This window comes from Polyodon spathula, chromosome 2 (assembly GCF_017654505.1).
Source record: "Polyodon spathula isolate WHYD16114869_AA chromosome 2, ASM1765450v1, whole genome shotgun sequence".
Lineage (NCBI taxonomy): Eukaryota > Metazoa > Chordata > Actinopteri > Acipenseriformes > Polyodontidae > Polyodon > Polyodon spathula.
In genome coordinates, this window is record NC_054535.1 from 94,406,297 (window position 1) to 94,420,982 (window position 14,686).

The window sequence follows — 14,686 nt, forward strand, 5'->3', positions numbered from 1 at the left end:
TCCAAGATTGGGGAGGGGGGAGGGGGGATCCTTTCCTTGCGTGACTTTGTCTGGTCACGCCAGGATGCAGCCAAGCCTTTTATTTAGATACAAACTGCAGCTTGAGTCAAGAAGACAGGATGTTAGGAAGGGCTTTGGGGCTGTTGGGATGATGACCTAGAGCTACAGAGCCTGCTGATCCATTCAGCAGCGGTGACAGAAACGTAATTGTCCTGTGCAGAACTTTATGACATGGAAATGGATCTATAAAATATTATCCAGAAGTTTCTAAATAAATCAAGATAAATTGGAGGGTAAATATTAACTTTCTAGGTAAACAAAAAAGTCTGCAAACTTAAAAAGATTACAGGCAAGTAAAAAGGGGGCTGTTAGTCTAGGTTTAAAAATACGTTGTTGAATTCCTTCATTTCAGTGTAAAAGAAAAGAAGTTGAATAGACTGGAACTGAAACATGGGATTTTGTTGCAGAAAAACTTTCAATTTGATCCACTCAACCTACAAAGACCTAAACTTGCAGGTGCTGATTTAAAAGGCTTCCATGCTCATTGTAACCATAGCTTTGTTTAGAAACAGGTACAGTCACTAAGCTAGATACTGTTTATGTCTATGACATCACAATTGTGGTGCCCCAATAGGATTTGTTTAAATTAAATAACTGTGACAAAAAATGTTTCAATTACATGCTGCCTCCTTCTTGTAATCACAGTGCACCTAGCAACCCTCCAGGGATGATCAGACCTGCACGAATAGTTTGAAGGCCATAGCAAAAACTGGAATGATGAAGTTGAAACGCACATGCTACAGTTATCAAAGTAGCCATTCTGTAAAAAGTAGTTTGTTGGCTGGAGGAAGATAATAGAAACAAGAAAACCTCTGTAATGAAATAATGAAGTAGCACCAGACTACAAGGCTCTTAGACCTTCTAGCGGAATCTCATGCTTTATGTTTAAAGATCACTAGGCTAAGACTTTAGCAGATGCATCAGGCCTTTGTGCAGGTGCACTTATCATGTTAGATTCCAAAAGAAATTGTCTTCAGTGTGTGTAGATAAAACATAATTAACTTGCACAGTGTCAGGGTCTATGTTGGTTTTGTCACTATGGCAGGGAGGTGGGAGGCACATTCTGCAGTATTTTATCCTCAAATGGGTTGCTTCTCTTTGGCCAGATGCAATGACACGCACAGTCATTTTCTTCAGATATTAGTTTGGTCTATTCAGTGTATGCAGGGAATCATTTTCCTAGCATAGAGCAAAGCAGATTCAAAGTTCCATACAGAAACAAGCTCTTAAATACCCATTTGCACCTGGGTGTTTCCCCTCCCCCTTTCCTTTGTAGGTCCAATCACCACAGGACCACACCCTGTGGGTTACACCTGCAGAGGGTCCCATGTGCAGAGACAATGACATGTCGTGGACTAAAGTGATCTAAAGGTTGCTATTGCAGAAAGTGAACTGGTTCTGGCTTGATTGTGTTTGTTTTGTAATTGTTCTTTTTGTGTTCTCACACTATGCCTAAACTATGCTGTCTTGGGTGTGTTGGTCCCTTCCGCACTGGGTGATTGTAGTTTCTTAAGTTGCTAAACTGCCACTGTTGTTCTCTGCACAGACTTGTGGGTTTGGCTGATTTCTGCCCTTGGCACTGCTTTTCATACCGTCTTACACTTCCTTGTACCTTCTCTGCCACTTTTTCTGCAAAACTGACAGGTTACAAATCTGTAAATACTTCCATCTTATATTGCATTAATTCTTCATTTTCCATGTTCTCCAACAATCCCTGACCTCCTTCCTCCCCATTCGTCAGAGCCAGAACACTGACTGAGTTTAACACTCAGCAGTGCTAATCCCTAGCTGGGCTAGTGCCATTTACGTTGAGGCTCTCTTAGTTGAGGTGCTGCAGATACCAGAACAACCTTAGGGGAAACCAGATGTAAAATATCAGCTTTTATTCCTGACATTTTCATATTGCCAGTATTCTTTTAATGGGATTTAGGTTCTCATCTGCATTTATGCACTCTGCATATACCTGCTTCTTTGGTCCTTGGCACAGCAGAGAAGCAGCTCTTATGACCTTATTGTTGTTGTTAAGATGTGTCCCAGACCCAAAGCTTTTTAATGTTGTTGAGACCCTACTTTTGTAAGGTCTGACCTTACAAAAAATGCACTGGGATGTAACAATAATTACAAAACTTCACCAGACCCACAGCAAAGGCAACACAAGAGATTTACAACACAAAGGAGAATCAAGATCCAACAAGATACTCATCAATCACTAGAAATACTTAATGAAGGTGAAAAGTCATTGTAAACTAATAACTCGCTAATTTAATAATTAGCTACAACATTTTGGTCTTCTTCGGATAACATGGTAGAAATAGCTAGGTAGTCTGATATTGTTAAGTTTGACATACTATATGTACTATAGTGGGGCTTGAAACCAATCTCAATGTCCTTATACTAAATGCATTAGTGAAAGGTTCCCTGGCAGCAGATGAAACTGCCTGTATGGCTCTTCCATGTACAAACCTATGAATTATTAACCAGCTTCCATGAGACTCACCTCAGAGACAATAGGGCTTGATTAACATTGATTCACCATGTCTGTAGCCTGCAGAACATTACGTTTAGGTGAGGAATGTTAAATTAAAGTGGTTGTAACTAAGAAAATAATCTTATAAACATTATTTGTTGTGCACTTTCATTGGCTATAAAGTCTGGAAATGTATCGATTGAAAAGAAACTCTTGTTCTAGCAAACATGTATTTTCATTTTATACCACACCATTTTTTTTTTTTAAATTTGTTTGATTGCCTTATTTGCAGGAAATCTGTTATTGTTTCAGGTCCTTGGTCAGTGCCATTGTGGTCAAAGCATGTCGCTTAGTAGGGGAAGTTGTTTGCTAACAGGAATGAAGGTGTTGAAGAGGTGGAATGACTAAGGATGTGTAACATTAGTGGAAAACAGGGCTTGCAAACAGAAATGTCTTTAATCTAGTGTCGTAGCAGATATCATGTTTTAAAATTATACATATTTAATACAACACGTTTCTTTTAAAACAGCGTATTTCAGATGTAAACAGCAGTGTGTGGCACGTATGTTGTGTGCAATTATTTTGTGAGCTACACTTTAACCTTGTCCTTGAAAACAAGATGTCTCGGTGGTTGAGTAGTTAAATGGCAGTACAGTGAAAACCCTGTCATGTTACTTTGGAAACACATTTATGCACATGGTCACAACTTGTAATTAATAATTGTATTTATTTATTTCAGAAATGTTCATGTGATTGATCTTTCAGTCCACTCTTATGAGACAAAGGTTTATTCACAAAGCTTTAAGATTGATTCACCAGTTATAGACTGTTCTTTAACAACAGTCTAAAAAACACAATCTTTAAATTCCTCATGAGTTACAGCTTTGCGGACAGGGTCCACTATCCAAAAAATCAGCTGCTTCATCCTATGTAAAGTAGCTAAAAACAAGTTAAAAAGTCAAAGCTTTTAAGCTGTCACCATTTCGTCCAGTGATAGAACCTTTGCTGGGATGCAGACTAATGGGAATTCTGTTAAAGATCATTGACACTGCTTTGGAAGGATGGTAACTCCTGATGTTATTGGCCTACTAAGTGCATGCATGTGTTCTGTGCACAGACACTAAAACAGATTGCTTCAAGTTAGCTAAATCTGAATGCACAATTCTTCTGAAACTTGGCAGTTGCAAAGTGAAACAGAACCAGCTTCCTATTTAAATCAAATGCAATGCCACACTGTTCATTGAGAGCATGCTGCAATGTTGTATTTTCATTGCAACCTTTGTTTTATTACTAAAGAATATATAGCTTTAATTCCTTTTTTAATTAAATAAAAATATCATTTATTGCAAACATTTGTCTAAGCCCACCAAACCTGTGTATCTGCCACTCCAGAAAACACCACAAGATTGTTTGTGCACAAGCTGGGAGTAAATAACTTATATAAATGAAGTGTTTAGACACACACAAACCTTTGTGGTCCTGATCAGTCAGTGCCGTCCAGCACTCTGTTTACCTTTGTCAAAATTCACATTCAAGAGTATTTTGATTCTACCTCTTGCTAGTAGTTGGAATCAGGTTGTAATGGAAACTCACATGCACATCTCCATGGTAGCTTGTTCAATGGAAACAAGCTTTCAACTTTACTGGCAGGCTGCTAGTTTGATTGCAGTGTTGAGTTATACTGTAAGTGAAATGAGTTTGGGTAGTCTCAACCCACTTCCTAGTACAAAATACGGTTGGGGCAGTGTGAGGAAATGAATATTCTAGCTACCAGAGTCATACTGTAGTTACTTTGTGAATGAATTGACTTAACTAGTGCTGTCTGTCTGGGGCTATTCTAAGGCATTTCCTGTGTAACGGCTAGTTTGCATGCAGTGTATCCCACAGTGGCACAAAATCAGATGCGTTGCTTCTCATAATTGTTAACAAATGAAACTAAGAAAAAAGATAAAGCCGTTGCAGAGGCATGTTGGCTGTATGCCCGGTGATATAACATTGCATCCCAAGCTCTGTTCTTCCACAGAAAGGGAAAGGCCCTGGAATGTGTGTGGACCAGAAGGAATTGCAATAGGCTTTCGCTTGATGATTCGCCGCGTTCTGCCAATTAAAGTCAAGTTCGTGTCAGTCTGGGTGATCCCAAAAAAAACAAAAAAATGGTGGGTTTAGTTTTCACTAGCCCTCACACAACCCCCCTTTCATTTATATAGTTCAAGATGAAAATGGACAACATAGTTCTTAACTCAAGCAGGTATGAAGAACAGTCAGTACTATTTGTTTAGGAAAAGGTTGAGAAGTTGTTTAGTTAAACAGCAGGATTTTGAACAAAATGTAATTTGGTAAAATACTCAGCTTGGCTCTGGAGCTGAAGTCACTGGAACAAAGGGTTGCCTTGCTTGCCAACAGGTCTGTTAGATTCTGTTTTGAAATCCATCCTTAGATACGAATCTATGATTGACAGGGACAGCCTGTGACCCTTTTCAACGTGCACCCACTCTGAGACTGAAATTAATTCATATATATATATATATATATATGAATTAATCAAGTTCGGAGTGGGATGGAATAAAAATATATATATATATATATATATATATATATATATATATATATATATATATATATATATATATATATATACACACACACACACACACACACACACACACACACACACACACACACACACAGTGAGTCTACACCCCCTTGACACATTTTGTTGTGTCAGTGCCTCAGAGTTTCATGCATTTAAATGAAGATTTTTTTCCACTTATCTACACACCATACTCCACACTGTTAAGGGGAAAAAAGTTTTTATTGAGAAAAAAATTATATATTGGAGTACTTTACTCCATTAATTTTCCCTTCTATCCTGACAAGTGCCCCAGTCCCTGCCGATGAGAAACATTCCCATAACATGATGCTGCCACCACCATGCTTCACAGTAGGGATGGTTTTCTTTGGGTGATGCGCTGTGTTGGGTTTGGGCCAAACATAACACTTTGCATTTAGGCCAAAAAGTTCAATTTTAGTTTCGTCAGACCACAAAACTTTGGTCAGAATCTCCTGAGTGTTTTTTTGCATACTTCAAATGGGATTCAAGGTGGGCTTTCTTGAGTAATGGCTTACTTCTTGTCACCCTACCATAAAGGCCAGATTTGTGGAGTGCTTGCGATATTGTTGTCACATGCACACTTTCACCAGTCTTGGCCATAAAAGCCTGTAGCTCTTGCAAAGTTGCCATTAGCCTCTTGGTAGCCTCTCTGATCAGTCTCCTTCTTGCTCGGTCATCCAGTTTGAAGGGGTGGCCTGATCTAGGGTGGGCAGTGCCATACACGTTCCACTTCTTAATAATCGTCTTGACTGTGCTCCAAAGGATATTCAAGGCCTTTGGTATTTTTTTATACCCTTCCCCTGATCTGTGCCTTTCAACAACTTTGTACCGGAGTTCTTTTGATAGCGCCTTGGTGCTCATGGTTGAGTCTTTGCTTTGAAATGCACTACCCAGCAGAGGGAACCTACAGGAACAGCTGAATTTATCCTGAAATCATGTGAATCACAACAATTTAACACAGGTGGAGGCCACTTAACTTGGTGTGTGATTTTGAAGGCGATTGGTTATACCTCAGCTAATTTAGGATTGCTATTACAAGGGGGGTGGACACTTATCCAACCAAGCTATTTCAGTTTTTATTATTAGTTAATTTTCTACAAATTTAAATGCTGGACTGCTATATATATATATAGCAGTCCATATAGGCTGCATATGTGCCGTTTTTATGCCTTAAAAATACACACAGTAATTTTATGCACAGCTTGTCGGTTCCCCTCCCTCATCTCCCATAAAACTTCCACTAATAACTACATCTCCCAGAATACAGTGTCTTCAGTTACTAGGTAACTGTACACAAGAAAAATCAGGACAACAAACAGTATCCAATCTCTGGCTAGAAAAACACCCCATGGCAACTGTGGCATGGAAACTGGAACCACAGTCAGAGGCAACCGCTAAAAAAACGTGCCTATAATATTCAGATAATTGTTTTATAACTTATAAATATATTAACTTGTTTTATTTATCTGTATGGGTTCATATTTAAGTTTTAACATGTTCACCGAGTTTAAGAATTTAACGTGCGATACCTCAGAAAAAATGCGCTGAGCTGATAAAGAACCTTGTAGAACACACGTGGCATTGTACGGTACTTATTATTATTAATTGGTCACTTAGCAAACTCTTTTATCCAAAGCGACTTACAGAGACTAGGGGGTGAACTATGCATCAACAACTGCTGCTGCAGAGTCACTTACACTTAGTTCAAAGTAACATTGCAGTTAAAATGGAAAGCTCTTTTTTAATGCCCTACCCCATTACCATTAAAGACTGATGAGTATTTATTGAAATTACTCATGACCTCAAGGTAATGTTGCATTTTACCCTCTGAAATACATTTTACTCTCTGTGTTCAAATTAGAGGGTAAGTTACTTCAAGATCCAAAACCTTATCTGGAGTTATATATATATATATATATATATATATATATATATATATATATATATATATATATATATATATATATATATGATGTCCCCTGGCAGGGATATGAATAACACACTGCCCGTGTTTCAACCATGAAAAGTAGGTCACTTTGACCTATATCCAGCCCACAGCCTGTTGCATAAGTACTATAATTCTGTAGACAAGTTAAATCCATAACTATCATATGATTCAATGATATAATATGCGGTTAGAGAAAAGTATGATATGAATGTTAAAGTCTTTCTTAAAGAATACGAAAGTTAAAATGTAATTTTATACTTTTATTTCAGTGCTACATATACACAAATTCAGCCATGTACCATGAGTGGTTTTATAGATTTTAATGAAAGTTTAGTCATAGACAGGCTAGTGGTTCCCAACATGACTTTTAAAACATGTGTTAGGCCAACACATCAGAAGCTACATCTTGTCTGAGAGGTGGTAACTGATATTATATTTATAATACCCTCAATAACGTGTGCCAAGAAATGCCCATGCAAAGCTTAATCTCAATAGGGTGAGTGGTTTTCAAACTACAAATAAAGTAAGTGTCACATACAGGCATCTCCAATATATTCCATATCTATGGATAAGTGTCAGTGAAAAACCTGTAAAAGTATTGTCAAGAATTAGACATCATTTTTGACATTGCATGAGAACACGGAATCCTGGCTAATCTGTAAAGCTCTATACAAAGGTTAATGTGACAAAACGTTTGGAATGTGGGGGCAGCACAGTGGTAGACCAAGGGTCAGTTTCACAAAGCACTTGCGGCAGGCTGCTAGCTAGCATAGATATTTTAGCTGTCTTTTTTGTAACTTTCACAAAACAGTATTTCAGGACAGAACAGTATACTCAGCTAATCTTAATGATGAATATTTTTTTCTTTCACTTTATTTTCTCTAGACTGGATTTAGAAGACTGTTCCCTTGAAATGTTTTGTAAAACTAGTTCCACTTGTCCGCAATCTGACAAGCTTTATAGGAATGCAAACCAATTAGCTGCCAGGCTGCAGAATAAAACAGAAAGTCTGAAATCAGTACAGATGAAACAGAGACGTATTCATAACTAATGGAAGTTCAGCGTGATGTATGATAGCTGTTTCTGAGAGGAGACTATTTTCTTTGCCATAGTCAAAAAGTTACCACTGTGTTATCACGGGACAATCTTGTGTAGGCCAGAGGTCATATTCTTTGCAAGCCTGGGGCTTACAAATCCAGTGATGCATTGTTCAAATGAATAATATACACAAAGAAAGATGTGTCTTTTACTGCAGGCTATTCACCTTTTCAGACTACCTGATTATAACTCTTCTGGCTGTCTGACAGATAGGGTGCACTATGACCCAGAAACACTACCAATGCTTCAATTACTGCTTCCAGTCATTGCAAAAACAGTACTGCAAGGTCACACAGACCCCCTTCTATTGAAAAACAGAAGTTGTGTAATGATGTAATGTTAGAAACATTGTACAATGTATAACAGGTAGAAAGCAGTGTGAAGCAGGCAGATCAAGCTCAAAGCAGCCCAGATACACTGAATTAGATTTTTACTTCATACACAAACTAGCAGATATGTAGCAACAGAAAGGTGTAATTCTTTTGATTTATGGGAGTTATAAAACAAGCAGTTTTTGTTCCTTCTTTGTACAGTCAGTTTTATCTTTTGTTGTTTCATTCATTCACGTACACATGTCTCCGTAGCCAGAGCAGATGATCATTTTTTATCAGGCTGCTGGGATGCAACCCATAGCACAGTAAACATCAACAGCTGGAGCTTCTCTTTGTTCTAGCAGATGGGTTCATTTAACAGTAAGGAAGTGCCCTGCGAACTCCTAGATGCCATGATTCAATCTGAAAAAAATATGAGCTTGTGAGTGGTTTACTAAGACAGGGCAGGAATCTTTTCAGGAGCTCCATGCACAGGAAGTGAACTAGGAACATGAAGTCCATTTTTTTGGAGTCAGGAAAGTAAACATTCAGTTTTCCTTATATAGCACGAATAGCCTTTCTGGAATTTATAATATGAAGTCACCGAGGAACAAATAATACACTATGAATCTGGAATGTGGGAATGCAGTGGATTACTATACCTGGTAGATATTTTAATTTTTTTTACACACACATTACAGTATGCAGGCGTCTAGTCTGGTCAGCCTGCTGCCAGCATCTCTGGATAATGTCAACCAGGAACAAAGAGAGCCCTTATTTGCCTTGGTTTGGGATTCTAGAACAATAACACAAGAGAAAAAATGCAGGTAAATTACAAGCTTCAGTATCTCCTTACGCACTTATGCTGATTTAGAGAAAGAATACTGATGTAGTTGTGTTGCATGATGTATTTCCTATGTTCATTAATTTTTACCCTGTGGTTTTCTTTATGAATTGCTGCAGCAGAAAAGGCCCAACCCTTTAGAAAGATACAGTAACAGCTGTTCAGAGTCAGTACTTCAGCATACCCATTTGATACTTGCTTACAGGGGTAATGCATACGGTTATGTGATTGTGGGAACCATAAATTGGATTCCCTTTCCCGAGGGGCGGGGGGGGGGGGGGTGGCAGGGGCGGGGGGGGGGGGGGGGGGGGGGTCATGATGTTTACAGTTCTTAGCTTATAGTATGTAGGTTAGTTTTATTTACCCAGGAGTGCCCAGTGGGTAACCAAAGCCATACAGCTACACTGCTGAAGTTGAACTGAGGAGCTGGATATTTATCATTTGAACTTAGCAGTTTGGATGCAGCTTTAGACACACATTAACGTTCAGATAATTTTCTGACACATCTCATCTTGGTAACTTGTCAAAAAGAATAGTAATATATTTGATCACATGCTAACACCAAGGAACAGCTGCTTATTGAAAGGGGAATACTCTCTAGCAACTGTTTTCGGTAATCGTTTAATAGAATTGGACAATCTGTAGCATTTGTAACACCTTCATGACCGTGTATAACTGTGTGCATAATCCTTTAGAATCACTTTGAAAACCAAAATGTAATTTCATACACCCTTGAAATTTGCATTCTAGGTTATTCCAGATTAATCATCTTTTAGAGCAAAGGTAATGGAAAAACTAAGGGGCTGACGTATGGATAGGCGTAGTGCAAACAACTGGGGCTGCAAAATCCAAATTGCCTAGTGGCCAGGCAATTATTTTGCACTGCAGCCTATGTATGCTTAAAAGCAATGCAAATTACTCAACATGCACAATTAATGAGTGGCAGTCATGATAATGCCCCGTCTGTGCATCTGGCTATTTAGCGGCCACACTTACAGCCCATAGTTGAGGTGAGTTAGGAGTACAGAGAGCAGTAGGTGCTGTATGAGATTTGTGGAGCACGAAAATCGACCAAACAAAAAAATATGGTAGAGGATAGGCAGCAAAGTCCTCTTGGCGCACAGAAAAGAAAATAAGTTTTCTGAGAGGAGAAGCTGAGAGACCTTGAGGCTGAGGTCACTGAGCATGAAATTTAGTTATTTGGAAAAGCCTCAGCCAAAATCAATTATGCTACCAAAGAGGTCATATGGTCCTCTATAGTGGAGGAAGTCAGTGCTGTCGATGTTACCAGGAGGACAGTCACTCAGGTGATGAAAAGGTGAAATTCAGCTATTGGGTCTAGGATGACCTGCAGAGTGAGACGATAACGCTTTACCACCGCACCCTCCGGTATCCCAAACAAAGTGATCCTGGGTTTGAATGTGCAGGGTCTTCTCCGTCTTGCCCTTCTCCCCCAAAGGTTTTTTCTGCCTGTCCTCAACAAGAGCCAGGTGTCGCTGCATCAGGAATTGTACAACAGCAGCCATCCTGAGGCCTATGACAGCTCCGAAGGTGTGTGGTTTTATACAGCTCTTTACTCGCTTCTACAATGGTTTGCACCTTGTAAGAGGAAGTGCAAAGTTTTTGGAGGGTCAGCAAGTGCCTAAGTGCAAGGCAAAATCCTTGCATCTCATTATAATGTTTGCAACTGCTTAGTATTCCAAATCAATCCCCAAACAATTCCATGCTCTCTTATATTTCAATATCATTTAAATTGAGTCATGATGGCAAAGTGGTACTTCGTTAGTGGGTCTAGAATGCCAGATGAAAACTATTCTTTACATACAACACAAAAAGCCAATTTTGGACGCAAAATGGATTTGCAGCCACAAATCACTTTGCACATATCCTTACATCAGCCTTTTAATGTGTTGGCAATGTTGGCAGCCTTAGAGACCAGTGCACAATCAGATAAGGCCAGTCTTATTCCGTGCTGTTGTGCAGACTGCCTTGCCTGTGCATGCATTAGTCATGATTCATGAATATCACTGTCTCTAGAAATAGAGTACTAATATCTCATAAAAGCTTTTTGACAGTGAGGAGGCAGATTGATTAAGGGGTCAGTGATTGATGTGGATAATGAATTGGAGCAGTGTTTCTGTATTTGTTGAAATCTACCTGTTAATACCTGTTCACCAGGCTTTTTTCAACCATGGCAATACAAAGCATGGCCCTGAATTCTTCTTCTTTTTTTAAAGTTTTTGTTTTCCTTTACAGACAGACACACAGCATACACAAAATAACTTGCTGTCAGTAGCAACCTTACTGCTAAGAATGACCCAACAGTAGGTAGTAAAATTCCTAAATTAGTCAGTGCCAGGTTAGCTGACCTAATAAAAGCAGCTTATCTTTTAATATTAGAATTAGATCTAAAATTCCAAATATGCTGGTTGGATTTGTATTAAATATCTGTAAAACCACAGATATTAGGCCCAGTTGGCCATTACTGAGAATAGAGTCTGTTTTAAAACTGATTAACATTTAAGATGTTCATATCAGCTTTAAGGCACATTTTACACCACTCTGACCCATTTTAACTATGGTATATTGCCAATCATAGGACTTTGAATGGGGTACCAGTACTTGCTGCAGAAAGATGTTTTTTAAGACATTAATGAACAAATGACTGTCCCTCACAGTCATTCTACATTGGAAGCAAGTGAATCTTACTAGTGCACTTGTGGAACAGATCTTTTGCATATTTTTTTAAGAAGACGATTATCTATCCAATCATACCAAGATACTTACTAAGCAACAAAAGATCCACGCCCAGTCGTTCAATATTTAATCCTTGTTGGAGGATATGGTATAGCTGTTGGCCTTAGACTGACAAATAGATGTTATTGGCAGGACCATCTGAATAGCAGTCTTTTTAAGTCCAGCATATGCAGAGCAGGCTGTGTTTCCAGGTCTTTTTTGAAACCAAGCCTTCTAGCCCTGTAGGATCTAGGCTCTTTCTTCTCTGCAGACAATCTCTCTTTTTAATTCTGTTTAAATGAAGCAAACTGTTTGCAATACTGAAAGGAATGCCTTGGCAAGTGGCACATACAGCAGTCTAGTTCATGCTGATTTGAATAGCATACGCTGTTTCTAGTAGTTGTGTTCTAATCCTGCTTGTTTCAACCCTTTATAGTTGCCTACCCTGGAAATAGACTTTATTTTCATGGACACACTTATAAAATGTCACACAAGTAAATGAAACCAGTTTGGAAAACAGGGGGCGCTGTGAATGAATTAATGTTAGGGCTTTATTGTGCTGCTTTGTTTTAGGTACAGTATTCCCTATTAGAGGCAATGCATGTTCCAAAGTCCTTGCAAGTCTTTGCTATTGCTGCCATAGTAGATAGTATTGTATTTGGTAGACAACTTCACTGAGCTGGTTGCTTAGCACCAAGTGGAGTGATGGCAGAAATGAAAATCGAGTTAAATTTTTTACAAAAAAAAGTCATAAAACATGATGGGGTGGGTGAGCATACCCTTGAAACCAAATTGATATCATTTGGAGTGATAATAGTCTTCTAAATAATCAGATTATTTGATTTTTGTCTTTTGTCCTGCCGTTCTGCCACACACCTACACTCTGATACAAAATACATTTAAGTACCCATAATACACTTGGGTGGGGGGGGCGGGTACCCCTCACAGTACTTTCATTAGCTTATTGATTACATTGTTTCTAAAATCCATGTGAAACTTGATGCCTTGTACAGATCTAAAAGGACCTACCAGACAGAAGGCTGTTGAACAGTTAATGTTATCTGTTATCGATTACAGGGATGTCTCATATCAGGTGGCTTCAAAAGCAAACATGACTAGTTAGGTGGACTAATACTGTACTGTAAATCATTGATTCAGTATCATTGTCTCATATTCATCTGTACATGCACTGTCAATCAAATGATTAACTGCTGTTGATGACGGTTTTAAAAATGTGTATGTAAGTGTTCTTTGAAATCAGCAAAATGTCTCCAGTCCATTAACTAGGGTCAGAGCGGAGTCTGAAAGACATTATTTTGCCCACTCAATGGAACCATAACTCCAAGGCTGTGTTAGTGCTGGCTTCTCTGCCTTTTAAACGACGTTGAACCGTTTGAAATACCCATGCAATTGTTGTTTTAAATGTTGTGTAAATGTATATTGATTTTACAGTATGTTCATGAGAATTGTAAAGTTCAGGTACAATCTTCTTCCTCTTCGGTATCCTATAAAAAGAACCTCTTGTGGCTGGCTACAGTATATCCTGGAGTGAACGTACAACAAAACAAACTAATAAATACACATTTTCTCTCACCAGATCTGAATATGTTTACCTTTGATTGAAACCGACTTACAAAAGAGAGATGCAGCACTGAGTACATGTCCAGGATATCATTTGCATAAGAAGTTAGAAAAAAATAATCCTGACAGTTTTCCAAATACAGCTTGGCCCCACCTTTTACATTTCAGCTGATTCAAAACTTCTTGTCTATTTTCTTGGGGGGGCGGGGGGGAAATAGTGCTGCTGCCTTGTGCTGATGTGGCTCTTTCCATATCCTCAGGAGAGCTGCTGAGTCAACCTCGGCCCGAGGGAGTAACGGAGATCATCTGCCCAAAGAACGGGAATGAGCGAGTCAACGTGGCCCTGGTGTACCCCCCGACCCCTACTGTCGTCAGCCCCTGCCTGAAGTGAGCGGCCTGGCAGGTGAACTCCCCCCCCCCCTCCCCTGGCTCCCCCTTCAGCACAGCCACTTCCTCTCTCGCTTCAGCACTTGACCAACACACACATCCTCGCCATCCCTGGAATCAACACATTATTGTGAGACAACAACGTGAGAGTCCACCTGGAACGGTAAGGTGCTAGAAATAAACACCTGGTCGAGGTCAGGAGGGGATGGCTGCAGGCGACAAGTTATTTAAAGTGTCTTACTGTTGAGTCTTAAACTTTTTTTTTTTCTTAAATGTCTGAAATGTTTAAACTTTTCAGCCTTCACTTAAATTGCTAGCAATTATAGACCTGTTTGTTCAGCAAACTATCTGTTGAGCCCAAGTAATACTGACCATTTCTGATGGTATTTAGAGTTTGTAAATGAAGTAAATTTTGACCCTATCCTGCTAAACTGCGACAAAATACAATAATAATGTGATAAGGGACACCTCATGTGACACAAGACTTTTAACTTATAAAATATCAGCAAGACAGTATAGATCAGAAAATATCAAGCATTGGGAACAGGTTTGGCACAATAGACCATTTTCCAAAGTGGTTTTTAAGTCCACTAGACGAGGGCCTCTGTTTTCTGTTAGTTAAGTTTGTTGTGACCTCCGGTAC

The 14,686-nt window shown here is 39.0% G+C and overlaps 1 protein-coding gene across 1 annotated transcript in view; it reads left to right on the forward strand.

Annotated features, from left to right (window-relative positions):
- The window catches only part of LOC121304135 (malignant fibrous histiocytoma-amplified sequence 1 homolog), a 42,304-nt gene that overhangs the window by 26,009 nt on the left and 1,609 nt on the right, over window positions 1-14,686 (forward strand). The window contains exon 2 of the mRNA XM_041235103.1: window positions 13,917-14,206. Within this exon, the coding sequence (XP_041091037.1) occupies window positions 13,917-14,047 (131 nt within the window). The 3' untranslated portion in view covers window positions 14,048-14,206. The remainder of the gene's footprint in view (window positions 1-13,916; window positions 14,207-14,686) is intronic.